Here is a 17887-nt window from a genome sequence, read left to right on the forward strand (position 1 = left end):
TTTAATAGTACTTAAAATTAATTAATAATTTTAAATTGATAAAGATTTTTGTATACATTGATCAAACTTTTATTAAGTTATGTTTGTTCAAAATTAGCTAGTTTACAGTTGTAAAATTTTTTACTCCTGCTTACTTATTATTTAGCAGTTTTTGCATATTAACTGGTTGTCTTGGTAGAAAATACAAAAATAAAGGTTAAAACTGGTGGTGCTCTTAAGAGAAAATGGTGCTCTTAAGAGAAAATTATTTTGTTAATATGTGTTTATCATGGTTACCAAAATTTCAGGTCCCTTGGGACAATTCAGGCTAGATATAAACTTTTGAAAAACTCTTTGTTTTAATTTTATTTTTGAACACATGCGTACCTAGCTAATGTGTACTTATTTGACAGGTTACTGTAAATTGTGCAAAAAATTTCTTCATAAAATCTTAACATGGTTTGTTGTCCATGAGTGCAATTAATTAACATAACTAAAAATATTTATTTAAAAAAAATTAGTTTTATCTTTATAAAATGACCAAATACTAATTTTTTGTTCAAAAATATTGGTAAAAATGACTTATTTAAGCATTTTAAAATTGTATCCTTTTTTGCCTAATGGCCCCTTGTCTACATGGTTTATAATATTATAATAGTATTAATGTTTTGAAAGTAGTGAAATAATTGAAACAAGTTTGTACTTGATTAGTCATAGTTAAATAACAAATATAACCTAATTGTATTAATTATATCTTAATGTTACAAGGATTAAGTTCTTTAGACTTAATAACAATTATACAACTACATTTTTTAGTTTTTTATTACCTAAGTCAAATATTATTTACTATGGAAGTCATCAAGAAAAAAATTGCCACCTTGAAGCTTGAAGCAAACAGGCGAACTGAAGTTATTTCAAGGAAAGAAGAAGAGCTTGAAAGGATCAATGAAGAAAATGAGATGTGGGAAAAGAAAAATGCTGACTTGCAGGCTCAGTTAGACAAAATAGATGAAGAGCTTGACAATGCTGACAGCGAGTACCAGGTTGTTCAGAAAGAATTGTCTGAAGCTACAAAGGAAAAGGAGATCATTGAGCGTGAGCACAAGCAGTTGACAAGCAGGACAGAAAACAACAGCTCAATGCTTGACACACAAGAGGAGCATTTGGCCAGAGCCAAAGATATTGCAGCTGAGGCTGACACAAAGTATGAAGAAGCTATGAAGAAGTTTAAAGTGTTGGAAGAGGATGTTGATAATTTAGAATCCGAGGCTGAAGGAATAGAAGTGCAAAACAACGAGCTGTCTGCTGAAAACAAGCTACTTGCCGGCACTCTCAAGTCCTATCAAGCCATGGAAACGTCTCTTGGCAAGAAAGAAGCCAAGGCAGGTGATGAAATTGTTCAAATCAGCAATCAGCTTGAGAAAAGTCTTGCTGCTTGCGCTGACATGGTGGACAAGCGAGACAAGCTGAGCACTTTTGCAGATGAACTTGAAGATGAGCTGACAAAAGTGCAGGAAGAAAAGAAGAATGCTGAGAGTGAGCTCGAAGAAACAGTTCGCGAATTGGGCAGCATTTGAAAATTTAATATTTGGGTACATGGACAAAAACTAGTCACTATTTTTTGCTTTTTTAGTACAGATCACTAGATCAACTCATGAGTTGATGACTAATATTATAATTAACAGTAGTCTTAAAGTTTTACAAGTAATTGCAAGTTTTAAGTTATGATCTTCTTAACATCTAAAATTTATAAATTAACATTTTAATACCACCTTTCTAGTTTGTCGATTTTGCAGTATTCTAAGTTGTTAAAATCCATTCCCGTTTTTAAGACCAATTACTTGAATATTTTTAAAAATTCCCTAATTTTTTATTTTATAGCCTTATTTGCTCTAATTTTTTATTCATTTTTATGAATGTTATTGCTCTTAAACTAAGAATATTTTAAAATAACTTGATGGATACAAAATATTTACAGTTTTGAATTTTACTATCATGTTTCCTTTTCAATTTATCATGGACCAAAATTATTTTGATGAATATTTAAAGGATAGACATTTTTAGTATATAAGTTTTACCTTGAATTGAATGTTGCCTTAAACATCTTTTTATATTTTCTCAAGTGTACCTTTCTTAAATTTCTTGTATCTATTTTTCTAATGAGTTTTATATTTAATTATTAAAATTAATAAAGCGCATACTCAAACACTTTTTGTCTTACTTAAACATTTAGAAGTTCTTTTAAAATCTTTAAATTGTAATTCTTATTAAGTATGGAAATCTTAAAGAAATATTGAAGCGCCTTGTAAACACAATGGACGTTGAGAGCAGTTTTAGTATTGTAGGAAATTTTGGAAAGTTTCAGTTTTATTGCTGGACCGTTTTCAGCCTAGTTCAGGTCGGTTCCAGTTTGTATAACTAACTACTTTTTAAGTCTCACTTTTTAACACATCTAATTATATGGTTATCCTAATTTTGGGTTAAGATCTATCAATGTTTTTTTGCACCAAATTAATAATTGGCTTTATATGAAAAATTTGACAAAAGTTATCGAATAATTAATACATAGTTTTACAATATTAATAAGATTTCATACTGTATTGCTCAACACTTGCAATTAACACATGACTTTATACGCCTCAAAAATATCCTAAAAGTTGATATAAGTATGTGTAATACAGTAGCTTTTTACAGTAGTTGTTTTTCTAAACAAAATTTTAACTTTTTGGGTATAAAAACATTTTTGGTTTAATTATCATGTATTCAATACCAATCAATTAATATTATCAAGAATAGTGATAAAGGTTAAATATTTCCAAAATATCTTATATGTCCTTTTTAAGTATTAAGTAGGTTTTATCTAAGCTTTATGTTTATACTGTTAAAATAAAGATAAAAAAAAAAGGATTAATAAAGTTCAAAACTAACGTTTAAAGATTCATATATTAAAACTACTAAACGAAATTTAATAAGATATCTACAATATAATTATTTATGACAACAGGTACAACTTTAAAGTAACAACGAAAATACCCACTTTATTAAAACAAATTTATTACTGTATCTATAAAATAAACTTATAGCCTTAAATAAGTATTTTTCAATCTCTGTGGAGCTGTTTTTTTACCACTTTTAAGTCTTACTCTACTCGTTTTTTAAATAGGATTTTTGCATTTATTGACTAGCTAGTAATTTTTTTTATTACTATAAAAAATGTTTGCTTTAGACCACGCCAACTTGGTATATTACTCACAACTTCAGTTTTAAAAAATAAGTGTTTTTTATGGTGTGTGAAAGAGTTGTTTGCAAAGAGTAATTAATGTTTTGTTCTACAATATATTTTAAATATAGAATAAATGGTTTACTTTAGTAAAGATCTTACATATCTGATACATTATTGGTATTTTTTTAGCATAAATAGTGTGAAGTTATAAATGAAAGACAAAATAATAAAAATAGTTTATGGGTATATATTAAAGTGCTTGAAGTACAAATTATAAAATAGCTGAACGCATTACTTCTAAAAGATAATCATGCTTAATTATTGTTTAGAAAGCTTTTTATACTTTAATTTAATTTTTAAGCTTAGAATAAAAATTAAACCAATAGTTAATTATATAGTTTTAAGAAAAAAAATGAGTTTTCAGATGCTGTTTTAAAATTTACAAAGCAGTTAAATATGTTACATTATGTAATTAGGAAAATAAGTTTTAATATAACTATTTTATTAAATAAGATTTACAGTTAAATGACTTTTACAATAAGGTTTATAGTTAATATCCGTTAATATAAGTTAAGTGTGAATAAAATCAGTACAAAGTATTTAAAATTATTACAATGTTTTAGTTTAATTTGCAGCCAGAAATCATTAAATTATTGAAAAACATACGAAATGAAATCAGCTTCTAATTAATTTTCTAGGATTTTAATATTTCAAATGCTTAAAATTTAGTTTCTGAAAGGTATAAAATTGCAGTTTACCAACTGAACTTTTATTGAAGTAATGTTACTTTGATGTGCAGAAGTTTTGGCAATAAAACTTAGCAAACTAACTTTTTGTTTATTGTCATTTGATAAAAGATTGTTGATAACGCTGAGTAAATCCTTTAATAACATATGAAATTGACAATAAGCTCACAAATTATAAAATTTGTTTATTCTTGTTTAATATAAATCGTTTTGAATTATGTTTTCAAAGAATGGTTATAGCTAATTGTTTTGTTCAAATTAGTTATAAAAATTTGTTGTTATCACTAAAGCTGTACATAATAGCAGACAGTATGCTGAAAACTTATAATTCACTTAAGCTTAAATCAAAAATTTTAAAGTTTGCTAATTAGTTTTTGGTATTGCTATTCATGTGTTTTATTTAAACATCAAAGTTTTAGATATTTTTGGCTCTTCAAATGGTCCTAATGACCATAATTGGAGCGAAACCGGTGACAAATATAAACTCAAGGGGCATGGTTGCCAGCGACAGTAACACCATCATCAGCGAAGTTTGTCATTAGATTGATTCTTTCTGCTAAACTTTGAAATTTTTAAGCCTTGTAATTTTTCAATTGTATTTTCGCTAACAAAAGCAGCAAACAATGCATCGATTAGAATATTACTATTTGCTATTATTTTAACGCAGTGGAATTTGTTCGGAAACACGGAAGTAGCAAGCTACATTCAGTCGTTGTACATGTTCGGCATTCTTATTGGTAACCTCGTTTTCGGCCAACTGGCCGACTCGTTCGGAAGGAAAAACGTCTTTAGTAAAAGTTTGTTTAAAATGTTTTTTTTTTTTTTTTCAAAAAGTGTCTATCAGTATTATCTTTTCTTGTTTATACTTATTCAATTATTTCAAAACCTAAGACTCTGTTGCCAACAAATTCAAAGCAATTACAAACTCAAGCTCAAATTATTCACAGCTCACTCAATTTTTACATTAAAAAAGTTTCTTCCAGTATTATCTTTATTTTTTTTACATATTTAAATATTCTAATACTCTTTCATTAACAAAATCAAAGCAACTATAAGCTAAAGTTTAATTCACAGCGTACTTTTTATTCATATTCACCGCCTTCCTGTCAACCTTCGCCAACGACTACCACGTTCTGGGGGCGATCAGGTTTTTCGTGGGCTTTTTCATCGGCGGCGTGGGACTGATCAGCTTCGTGCACTGCCAGGAGCTGCTGGGCTCGTCCGTGTGGACCGCTTCAGGTTTGATTCAATGTGTTGAGAATAACCGCTGGCCGTGTTGATGGTAATTTTTTGTTTTACTTATCAAAATGGACAGGGGCGCTGTCAGAAATTTAATTGTGGCTTTATCCGTAAGTAAGCGGTCTTATGAATACTTAACAAAATGATCAACTTTTTTTTTGCTTGTTATAAGTTTATGAAAACTTTCAAGCTATTTAAAATTTACTTATTTTTACCTTATTAATTATGATGCTTATACCATTTAAAAAAAGCTTAAATATTAAAAGTATTTTATTAAAATTCCAGCCCGTCAAATCAAGTTAAAAATAAAACAGAACCATATATTTAAAATATCTTGAACTGTAAAAAATGTACTAAAATATATAATTAGTAAGATTATTAGGTTAAAATAAATTTAAAAAATCTATTAAATTGAAAAGAAAATTTGTTATTATCAAAAATAACCATGTTTAAGTAAGTTTTTAATTATTTTAGTCATACCTCTAAATATAGTTTGAAATTCAAAAAATAAAAGTTTTACCTAATTTATATGGTGTAATGTTGAAAAAACTTGAAAATTTTTCACATAAATATAATTCAAAAAATGAATCGTCGTGCACCATGCTAAATTTTAAATAGTATATCAATTTTGATAAGCATTTTATTGTTTAGTATGTCTATGCTATCAGTGTAATAGTATTTAGTATTGTAATATGAATCTATAAATTATTATAAACTACGCATGCAAATAACGTAATATCAATACGTGTAAAACGTTATTTTTCTTATTAATGAACCACTTTTGTTTTTAGATGGTTACATTTTAATTAAAAAGAACACTGGTATGGCATATCAAAAACAAACAAAATAGAAAAAATCAGATAAACTTCAATTAATGTTGAAATGTTTTTATGGTATTTATTTACTGTTTTTAAATTTACAAAACAGCATAGATATATTTTAAAAGTACATTAAATTGAATTATTTGTAAAGTTTGTTTGTTCAGCTTTTAACAACTCCTTCACTTTATAAATGCACAACATCAAGAGCAAATTTTTAACATTTTTGTTTGATAGTAATTGTTAGATGCATATTTGTCAGCTCTTTCAGTACTTATCTTGTAGTTATAATAAAAATAAACATTCAATAGAAATTAGTATACTGATTAGTAAGTTATGCATAAATTTGATAAATTAAATATTATTTATTTTCTTTTTTAAAGTTTTTGTTTTAAGTTTAATAAGTGTTTATTTTTTTAGCTGCACAATAAAAAATAGTTTTATTAACGTTTCCGTCTTAGAAGACTTTCCCGCCTTTGAATTAATCTTATTCTGAGTTTATTGTAAGAATAATAACTTTGAACGGTCTATTTATAAGATAATGTTATCTGAAATTATAAAAAGCCATAAAAACAACTCCAAAAAGTACTTTAAGCTCGCGAATTTCAATTATATAATGAAAAACAAGTTTACTAGCAAATATACCCAACAAAGGATGTAGTTTGACATATTATTTATTTTATTTGATAGCTTTTTTCCAAATGGATGAATTTTCTAAACTAACTGTAAAGTACAGTGCTGTTGTATCACTTTATTTTTTATTATAAACATCATTGTATTTATTTTCCACAGGTTGCGTGTTGCCCGCATTTTTTTCGTTGGGAATTGCCGTACTTGCGGGTGTTGGCAAAAGTGTGCACGACTGGCGGACTGTTTGCGCTGTCACTTCTTTACCAGGTCTCACCTTGTGCTTTGCTTACATGTGCGTTCTCGTTTGTACAACACATTTAATAAAAAAATACGAGTTTTTTATTTATTTTGTACTAAACCTTTAAGTTTTTTTCAGTTTATCATTTTTAACACTTCAGTTATTTTATTTTAGAAACATACGTACTCATGCATGTTGCTTATAAATTTGTATATTTTTACTAAAGCTAATGCTTGAATGCATTTTTTAAACATGCAAAGACATAAAAACTTTTCATCCATCCTTAAGTACGTTCCAGTAGCTCACCTTTGTCGATAGTTAAAAGTCATTTGATTTTTAACAAATGTAATAATGTTACAGCCCAATACCCGAGTCTCCGCGTTGGCTATACTCAAAAAACAAGGTGAGTTCAGCTGAAAGCGTCATGAAATACATTGGTGTAAAGAACGGAAATTCGTGTAAGTTTTGCTACCTACGTTTTGTATTTATTTTACTCGCATACTGTGGTGCAAATAGCGTTTTCAATGTTTGCTCAATATTTTGTTTTACCTTCTCTTGTAAACGCAACCGAAAGCCTTAAGTTTTTAACAATCTGTTTATAAAGTACTTAGTACCAGTTTTAATTATTATATTATCTTTTGTATCACATTATGAAAAAATCATTACATATAATTTTATAAACTTGTATGTAAAAAACCGAATATATAACATTTGAGTACTTGAAATAACTGAAATTAAATTAGTTTTAAGGACGTTTTAATTAAGTTTAAATTTATTAAACAAATTTATTCAATTTTTGAAAGTTTAAATACAAATCAGTTTTTAATCTTGAAAAATAAACTATTATTTTTTATTAGAGAACTGTTTTTACTAAACATGGAATAGTTTTAGTTTTTTTCAAAAATAAAGTATTCAAGTTTACAACTTTTATAAAAACTTTATTATTTGTAACCTCACAGAAAAACGAGCACGTAATAAAAGTTTTATTCTTTAAAACAATGATTAAATACGTTTCATGAAAATATCATCATAGTTGTAGGTCGTGCTTACAACTGAGAAATTCTCATGACCATAATTGGTTGTTTTGTGTAAAAAAAAACTTTGTTAGAAGAATTTAAAAACGAAATTTTTTAATGATGTATCATGTAAGAGTATGAAAGTAATTCGGTTATTGATGAGTAATGTTGGTGAGCTTTTAAAAAGTAAAGTTAAATTACAAAGTTTACTGCCAATTAAAAGGTTTTTTTTTGTACATATACACTATAATAAGTATTTTTCGTAGCACAAATCAGTAAATTAAAACTACCAAACCATGTTTTTGATTTCCGATTTATGTTTACACAGTTAGGTTCGATTTTTTTTTTAAATAGATAAAAATCAGCTCAAGTTCACATTTAAAAGCAAACACAAAATTTAATTTTTTTTTAGGTTCCACGCTGCGTCTGAAGGCCAAAGTTGAAGAGAAGAAAATCAACCAATCAGCGGTGGGCATTGTCAGCTTGTTTTCGACGAGAACGATGGCCACGAGGAGCCTCGTCATGGCGTTTGTGTGGTTCGTGTTTTCTTGTCACCACTCAATTGTTTACAAGTATCATTATCCTACTTATATTATTTTTTAAACGTAGCTCGCTAAGTTAGATGTCGAGACAAAGGATTTTAGCTATTGTTAGCTTAATGCGACTTATTATAGATTAAGTATTTTTTTTAATGTTATATAAGTTTTCATAAAGTAAGTATTCATTGTTTTATGTAAATTAAAAGCTCAGAACATACTTTATGGCATTATTTAATCTTAGTATTGTTTTATAATTAAAATTAAAACTAAGTAAAGAACTTTTCCTTAAAAGATAAAAGGAATTACTAAAGATAGTAGGAAGTTTTATAATTGAAACAAATCAAAAGTATGTATACAATATTTACGTGTAAATGAGTTATTAAAACGAATTAAAAAAAATATGAGCAACAAATGTTTGCACACTATGAAAAGAACTTTTTAATCGTTAAAAGACAATTTGTTTTAAATATTTTAGCATAAGTTGCTAAAAATTTGACGAGATTATATTGAACAAAAGTTTTGTTTTGTTAATTATGATTTCTAAATAAATATGTATATAAAATTTATAGCTTGAGTAATTATTTTAAAATTTTATTTTTGTAAAAAATATTTTGAGTTTTTCACAAAGAAGTACGCATACATTGAAATTCGCCCCTGGCTATGCGATTTATTTAAGTATTAGTTTCACCTAGCCTTAGAGTTTTGTTATACACGATTGGCTATAATATGTATCATTAATAAAATATGCGTGATAAAAATGGTGTATACTAATTTTAAATTATCTAATGGATTTTACTTGAAGCAAATCAAGGTTTCAAAACAAAAATAAGGATAAATATTAATCACTAAGTTCGCTAGTTTTGCTTTAAGTTTAGATAAATTTGAAAGCATAATTTTATTTGAGCTGATTTCAATGTTCAACAGGTTCACGTGCAGTTTCGTGTACTACGGTCTGACGATGAACGCGGGCGACTTGAGTTCGGACCGCTTCACCAGCCTGGCCCTGGTCGGGCTGGTCGAACTGCCCGCCATGGCACTGTGCGCCTCGATTATCAACCGACCCTGGTAAATTTTCGTTTTGAATATTAAAACCTCTATATTTTGTCGTATACAGTTCATAAAAAGCATTGTAGTAGCTCAACTATGATTGCACACTATTTTGTTTTGAAGTTGTTGAAAGCTTACGTTTTTTATATATGGCATTTTAACTATTATAAAGTTTAGTTTTTGCTCAGGGCTGGCAGGAAACGCTCTCTGATTGGTTCGTTGCTGCTGGCAGCTGTTTCTTGTTTCGCCGTCATGTTCACGACTGCGTCAACCGGTGATGAAGGTTGTTTGATTATAATGACTGCTCCTGAAAATTTAAAAAAATTGCTTGTTTGTTTTTTTTTAAGTTATTGATTTTTGAAATATTAAGTGTAAAAAACATGGGTGGTTTTATTGTACAAATAAAGGTGAACAAAGCACATCAAACGTTGTTTCAATGACATTTTTAACTTTGTAGATAGTTTGATAAGTGTTCCGGTGTGGCAATTAATTAGCATTTGGCTGATAAAGTACTAATTTACACAGATAACGTGCAAGGAAGTGGTAAATTGCTGCTCGCGCTCGTCGGAAAACTGTCCATAGCGTTTGCCTTCGTCCTCATCTACATTTACTCGAGCGAGCTGTTCCCCACCAACGTGCGCAACGTTGCCATGGGAACTTCCTCGATGAGCGCCCGGATAGGCGGAATAATGGCCCCGTTTTTCCCGTCGATGGTAGTTTTTGTTTTATTAGTTGTATTACCGTCATAATGTTTAAAATAAACTATAAATTTTCTTCACAAGGAATACTGATAAAATTGAACGAATATTTATAGCCTTACATAATCGTCTAAGTATTATTCAATGTTGACGTTAACAGGCCAAAGTCTATCCTCCGTTGCCATTCATCGTTTGCTCGATATTCTGCCTGCTGTCTGCTTTTTCCTGCCTGCTCATTCCGGAAACCCTGAACAAAAAAGTTCCTGACACGATCAACGACCTGGAGCCCACGTTCAAGTACAACAGGCTGTCCAACGAACCAAGCATCAACATGGATTTTGACGAAAGCTCGTATTCAAACGATCGAGTTAGTTTCGTTTAAAAACAGTTTTATGAAACAGAATTTTTTTATAGTTGTAATGAAATCAAGTTTAATTTGTATTCTTGTATGAGTGCATACAACTAATTAATTTACAAAATTAGTATTTTTACTGATTAAAAAATCAATGATAAAAATACTAAAGCCACTAAGGTTTTATAGTATTTCTAGTTTAGCAATCTTAAAAAATTTATATCTTTATGCTAATTGTTTTTAAATATCTATAAATTTTTCTTATACCAATTTGAAGTTTGCTCTCAAAATTTTTCAAATTTAAACTATAAGTACAATAGTATATGACCAGGTGACTTTAAACTTACCATAATTTGTGACACAGACGCAGCTTTTGCGAGGCGACACTTCCATCTGAGATTGTGACGTCACAAGCAACATTCCGAGCGTTCTTAAGCCGAAACGCTTTTCAACGGTCGCGCTTCGGTGATTGCGCGCTTGGTGCTTATAAGGAAGTTTTTTTTTCGGTTGGGCGTTTATTCGCTCGCGTTGAAAATGTTAATATTTCCATACACAGTGCCTTTTCATCGTCGGCCGCTTTATCTCCAATTTATTTAAAGTTGTTGTTTTTGCTGCGCTCTTTCAACTGCTGTTTTTCACATCCGCCAATTTATTTGTATCCAGCTCGAACTGTTTAGTGCATTCAATGTTTTAGTTTAGGTTTTTATTTTTTTAAATTTAATTTTTGCACAATGCGTACACGGCAAATTTACGGTATCTTTTACTTCAACGGCGGTATTTTGTTCAGCGTAAAAAGGGACTTCCAAACAAACTCGAAAAACTTTGCGAAGCAAGTCATTAGCAGAAAGTCGTCACACATGAGCGATCACGCAGCACTGCCTTATAAGGCGAAACGCGCAAGTGAGTTTTCTCAAAACTCGCAACACAAAACTGTTATCTGTCTGCGCGAGCTTTTTTATATTTTCGCCGATCTATTTTTGTGCTGAAAAACTCGAACTTGATACGCGGCTTCACATGAAAAATGAGCCTGCTTCCTTTTAAGTGCACAAGAGACAGTTGCCTCGCAGCAAAAATAAAATCGAAATTGAAAACTTCATCAAGTTCTCAACTGTCGCTCGTCTTGCGCATACATTCACACGAAGTACAACCTCGTTGTTACGTCACACAATAATCGTGATTATGACGTCACCGTTTCCGATTGGCGATACTTAATAGACAGTCTTGTTTCAAACGCGCCCGGCTTTGAAACAATCCGTTCGTTGTTTGCATTAAGTGCTGCTTTTTTTTTGCACTGATTTGTTTGTACTTTTCATTGTTTGCTTTCGTTGTGCAATTTTTGTGTCTGGTGAAGTACTGTTTGTTTTTATCCTTACAAAAATGATAGTTCTCATGTTTGCGATTCTCATATAAATAAACTCTCATTGAAGTATGGGGAAAATGCTGTTTGAACTGTTGTTTGTTGTGTTAAACTGCTGTTTGTTTAAATAGTATATCAAATTAATTTTTATTGTAAAAGTTCGTGACTACAATAATTTATGCTCTTTAATTTAGTTTATACCGCGTGTACTGATTAATTATGTCTTTTTTGCCAAATAAAGTATAATGTGTATGTTGTATATAATAGTTTATGTAGTTGATGAATAAAATAAAAATATGGAATATAATTAAGTAAATTATGAAACATGTTGTATAGTCAATGTTGAAGTGTTAATTTTTTACACTGTTTTAAGTTCTTTCTGATTATGTTGATTTTGCATGTAAGTTGAAACAAAAACCTTATCTACTAGTTCTGAGAACAAAACATAAAAACATTTTTTATTAGCTGTGAAAATATTACAAAATAAATTAACCACTTATGTTTATTTATTCAAAAGTAGATTTACAAAAATGAATGTACATTTTTAGAGAACTTTTTAAATGTTAGATAAATAGAAGTTAATTACTAAATTAATAGTTGCATTAAAAAATATATATATTTTTACCTATATTTGTTTAATATTATACTAAATAAAGTTTATATAAACTTGCAATAACCATATTATTCTTCAACTTTTCGGAAATCATTTATAAATTAATTTTACTAAGAACTAAAAAAAAATTATAAAAATAACTTATTGAATTGTAAATTCTTATAATAATACATCTAAGTAAAAACCCTTGTCAACACAATTTTTAAATTTAAAATACTCAAAGATAAAAAAAAAAATAACAGTGATATATTATACTAGGCAAGGTGGCAACTTTAAGGCTTTAGTTTTAAAGTTGCCACCTTGCCTAGTATACCCTGGATAATTAGAAAAACATATAAAGTTTTTGTTTTAAAATTCTTTACCACTTTTGTCTTTAAGCTATTAGTTTCTTATATACTAATGCTTTAATTTTTGATGCATACTATTTCAATAAGACTGTAAGATGTACCATTAGATAAGTAGTAACAATGATTAACAGTGTTAAACCCATCTCGAGATAAAAATCATTTTTGAAAGATTTAAATATGGAAATTTAACGTTTATTAAATATAAACTTATATACAAAGTTTGGAAAAAAAAACTTAATTTTTAATTTTGCGCTATCAGAAACATCATTAAATTTATAGACTTGTTATCAAATTTTCACAACAAAACTTCAATAAAGACAAATTAACTTTGATTATATTTGTTGGTAAATACTAAAACTGTATTAAAATTCAAAGTATCTAATATGAAATTTTACAAATAATTCCCTGCCAGGGTAAACATTTAATCTAGGTCAGTGGTCGGCAAGCTGCGTTCGTGAGAATATTCCGTTATATGGGATGCGGTCAGTAAAGGGAAAATGATGCGGCCCACAGTTTATTTTTAAAACTATTGAACACTAATGAAGTACTTTTAAAGTGAAAAACAAATAAAAATATCAAGTAAAGTTTAAGGGAGATTTAAAATTACGCTAGTTATTCAGAGGTCTTATGAAGATTAAAACTACAGCTGCGGCCCGCAAATAACTCTATCTTCAAAGTTTGGCCTGCAACCACAAAATTTATGTAGACCCTAATTAGAGTATAAGTACATATATCAATGAGATAACTTACTATTAAAAGAGTACACAAAATTTGTTTTCTAAATTGTACAGATTGGCTTAAGTCGCATAGGATGTAAGTTTGCTTTAAACTTGTTGAGTATAGTTTTTAGTAAAATCATCAATAACTTTTGGTAATACCATCTAGATAAATATATATATATAGTCAAGTTAAGGCTATATGGGTTGGTAAAAAACATTTTAAATACTGTTATTATTTTGCTTATTTTTAACCTAGCAGTCACTTTAATTGTCTTAATTTTTTCAAAGATGCAAAACTCTATGCTAAAGTTTAAAACGTTCCTTTGGAAAAGACAAATTGAGAAATCATAATAGACTGTTTTATTAATTACTTAAATAAATTTTTCTACCAAATAAAAGCCAAAGTTAAAATTTGTAAAAAAAATATTCTACCCTTTATGACCTATCTACCAAAATATTGAGTTAATTATTTTAAATTAAAAAGATTTATAAACCATTACCAAGTTATGCTTCTAGTGACAAAGCAGTACCATAATTCTTCGTTTGAGAAACAATTTTCAACAGAAACAGTTTGAGAAACAGACCCTTCCGCTTATTGAGTACACTTCTAAATATAAGAACAGACAAACACTTGGAAAGGGAACAAAATAGACTGTGATGGCATAAGCTCAATAATACTTAGCTATTTTTTTTCAAAAACTTTAAGGGAGTTCTACACTGTTTAAAACTACTTCCAATTAAATGTTCAAACTTTTCAAAAATTTTTAGTTTTCGGGGAGCGCTTAACTATTAAGCGATATTTAAAGGAATGTACAGAGTTTTTTGATGCTGATAACTAATTTTCATTGAACGATACAATTACCCTAAAAACTTCAGACTTTAAAAATCTGATGATCCAAGAAAAAATCACCGAAAACTATTGATTAATTAAATGCACTGTGTGGTATACAACTATGGCTAAAATAGTCTGGAACTTTATTTAGTTAGCAATAAATACAAACAACTTTCCATGTAACTAACGCTATAAACAGTTTTCCAACAATGACAGATTACTACTACACCTGGTTTATAGTTTCACGAAAAGATGAAACTAAAAAAACTAGAAAAGAAACGAAGCAAATGCCTAAAGAATGTTCGATAACAGAATAAGTTTTTCTAAATAATAATGTAAACTAACTGTCACATTCCTGAGACCTGTCCTGGACAAAACGTTAAAAGGTATCTGTGGTGTGCGACTTCATAACCGAAAGGTTCTTCGTGCACCAGGACTTAAGACCAAATATTTTGAGCGTCTTTTTAGCGTCTATATTTATATATATTTTTAAATTGAAAAACGTCTTATTTATAAACTAGGAAAGAATCATTTAGTAGTTTACTACCTAGAAAACAGTTATAGTTGCATAGGTTAGAGTTTTAGACTGATGTTTTTAACTTTTAAAAATGTTTTGTTTTAAATATTCTTTCTAAAATTAAGCTTTGGCGAGTTATAAATATATTCCTAACCCATATTTTGGTAAATCAAAAGATAAAGTGTTTTGTTTTAAATTAAAATTAAATTTAATTTTCAGTTTTAATAATGGAAAATAAAATTGAAGTTAATCATTACGGTTGCTTTAAAAAATAACTCTTATTCAAAGTAAAAATTTTAAGTAAGTTAACCATCCATGTGTTGAACAAATTATGATATATCTCAATATATTTTTTTGTATACGGTGTGAATTTTGTTTTATTTGTTTTATTTTAAAAAGCTTGTGTTTTTATTTATGCCTATATAAAACAAAAAACAGGACATACAGTTCAATAAACTATATTTCGAGCAATTTTCATCAGTATAATATATAGCTAACATGAGAAAATATTTGTTAAGCTTATATAGTAACAAAGTAATAAAAAGAGTAATAAAAGGCAAAAGTAATTAGAAACAGACAAAACTAACTAAGTTTACTTAAAAATAATTAACCTCTAATAAAATTACACATTAATACAATGAAAAAAATCCGGCTAATAAAACATAAAGTATTACAAATATAAAGAAACAGTGTAACAGTTTTTTTTCTTACATAAAACAGGTTCCTTAAAAAAATATAAATAACTTTCATTTTAATTTAATCGATAATATTATAACAACTTATAATTATTTTTAAAACATATTGTAATTAAAAACATTTGCACACGTTGGTTTTTACTAAATTTTCTGCAATCGACGTACATTTACCAGTATTTTATCCTTTTCTTACAAAAAATCTCTATGCCCTTTGGGAAATGCTTTTTTATACTTTTTCTTATTTGTTTTTTGTCAATCTAATATAGCCTGCACCTGAAATATGTAATAACATAATTTTTTAAAGTTAGATACAAGATCTTCACCACTTTGTGTTATTAGTGGTTTTGACATGAAGATAATTCTTGAATTTGCCGCATAATAAGTTGTTCTGATCTACTATTTTACTTTCTTCTCTAAAATTTTGATTTTTAAAGTTTTTAAGTTACTACACATTTCTGAGATCCTAATGTCTTGTTATAACCAAACTATTCAAATTTTAATTAATTGTTTTGTTAAGTGTACTCTTGTAGATATTCAATTTTTAATAATAACTATTCAATCTGGTTGAATTTACTGGAAAACGATTCTAGGTAACAATTTTTTTGTGCACAGTGACAAAAAATTCTGTAAAAATTCATTAGTCTCTTTAAATTACAGATAGAATTAAAATTCAAATAACAATATTTTAATTTTTTTTTGCTATACACAGGTGTTAAACCTCTACATTTTTCAAGTAAAATCTTCACATCTAAAAAAGCAAGTTCGTTATCATTTTCTTTTTCTATAGTGAAATATGGGAATTGTTTAAAAAATCAAAAGACCTATCAACAATTTATCAACAATTTCTTTTAACCAATAAAAAAAGCAATCATCAAATACCTGAAGCGTATTAATTAGTGATTGAAAAAAGAAATATTTTTTGATTAAACATAACCTATAAATATGTAAGCCAATGTTGGCTCCAAGGGGTATCTCGTGGCAATGCAGTTTTGTTAGGAATAAATTTAAGAGTTAAAACTAAATTAACGACACAAATACCATAAAATCTTTTTAAATATTTTTTTCAACCTGATCGAGCCTAAAGATTAAAATAATTTTACAACAAAATAACTTAGGAGTTTTCTTAAATATGATTTTTTTAAAGAAAATATCTGAGTTATTTGTTATGTTAATGCATACTTTTTTATCTGAGAATTTATCTTTTATTTTAGCTCGGATGTTAAGGGTTTAATAATATACTTAAACTTATAGTTTGTTATTTTTGGAACTATAATACCTTATAAATCGAAACAAACTTTGATGCAAACTGCAGTCTTTAATTCATGTGAATTATAGTTTATTGAACAAACGAAAAGATGATTAAAAAAGTTTTGATTCAAGGACCTGGATGCTCGAAAAGACCTCTCGGTCATCGAGTCACACAACCAAAATGATAAATTATTATTTGATTTAATCATGAATTACTTAGTACTAAATTTAAATGTATAAACTGTTAAGATATAATGTATATGCTGCAAAGCTCTACAAAATTGAAAAAAAAAATAATATAATCTAACACTAACACCAAAACGAAAACTTTTGACAACTTTTTTTCTAGAATTGACAGGAAGCTTTTATTGGTTCAAATTTAATATGAACTCCGTTTGAACTTCTAAGGACTAGCTTGGGTGACAAATTAGGAGCCGGTTTGCTCTCATCCATAGTTAATTTAAACCTCCTCAAGATGGCGCTAACAACCACTTTCATCTCGTTCATTGCGAAAACTCGTCCGATGCAGTTTCTTTTTTTGTGAAAAAAAAAAACCGTACAAAAGTTTTACTTTAAACTTAACCAAAGTTTTACCAGAATTAGGTAAAACTATTTGTAAAACCAGCTTAATTAAAGTAACTAATAATAAAACCCTTTGAAAAAAAAGTATTTCTGTTTAAGAGTTAAAAGGATACTTTAACAAAAATTGATGACCTTAAAAGGTTTAGAATAATATTTAAATTGATTAATTAAATTCAACAAAAGTTAAGGTTTTGAAACTGAATCATTTTACATTGTCTAAATGGTTACTAAATATTTCTAAATTTTGAAATTTTACAAATACAAAACTTAATATTGATATATATGTATAAAATTATCAACTTAACTTTTAAACTTAAAATTTTTATAGATATAAAATAGTAGTGGCAATGATATGAAACTTTGTTTTGATAAAGTTTTGAAAAAGCAACTTGATGTAAACAAACTCTAGCAGTGTTTTCGTGTAGTATTTCGGCACTCTTATAGAAACCTAG

General features: G+C 28.1%; 2 protein-coding genes across 2 annotated transcripts; both read left to right on the forward strand.

Moving 5' to 3' along the window:
* The first annotated feature begins 799 nt into the window (after window positions 1–799).
* On the forward strand, window positions 800–2166 carry LOC145849846 (uncharacterized). Its single transcript, XM_082954922.1, has one exon. The coding sequence runs from the start codon at window positions 828–830 to the stop codon at window positions 1554–1556; it is 729 nt and encodes a 242-aa protein (XP_082811048.1). The 5' UTR covers window positions 800–827; the 3' UTR covers window positions 1557–2166.
* A 54-nt stretch (window positions 2167–2220) lies between these two features.
* On the forward strand, window positions 2221–12134 carry LOC145849658 (solute carrier family 22 member 15-like). The gene is made up of 12 exons (XM_082954666.1): window positions 2221–2377; window positions 4368–4478; window positions 4616–4745; window positions 5023–5187; window positions 6798–6927; window positions 7234–7331; window positions 8302–8425; window positions 9353–9493; window positions 9664–9758; window positions 10001–10188; window positions 10334–10540; window positions 10890–12134. The coding sequence occupies exons 1-12, from the start codon at window positions 2294–2296 to the stop codon at window positions 10920–10922; spliced, it is 1506 nt and encodes a 501-aa protein (XP_082810792.1). The 5' UTR covers window positions 2221–2293; the 3' UTR covers window positions 10923–12134.
* Window positions 12135–17887: the final 5753 nt, after the last annotated feature.

The sequence above is a fragment of the Thalia democratica genome, chromosome 2, assembly GCF_965202585.1.
Source record: "Thalia democratica chromosome 2, ktThaDemo2.hap1.1, whole genome shotgun sequence".
NCBI lineage: Eukaryota > Metazoa > Chordata > Thaliacea > Salpida > Salpidae > Thalia > Thalia democratica.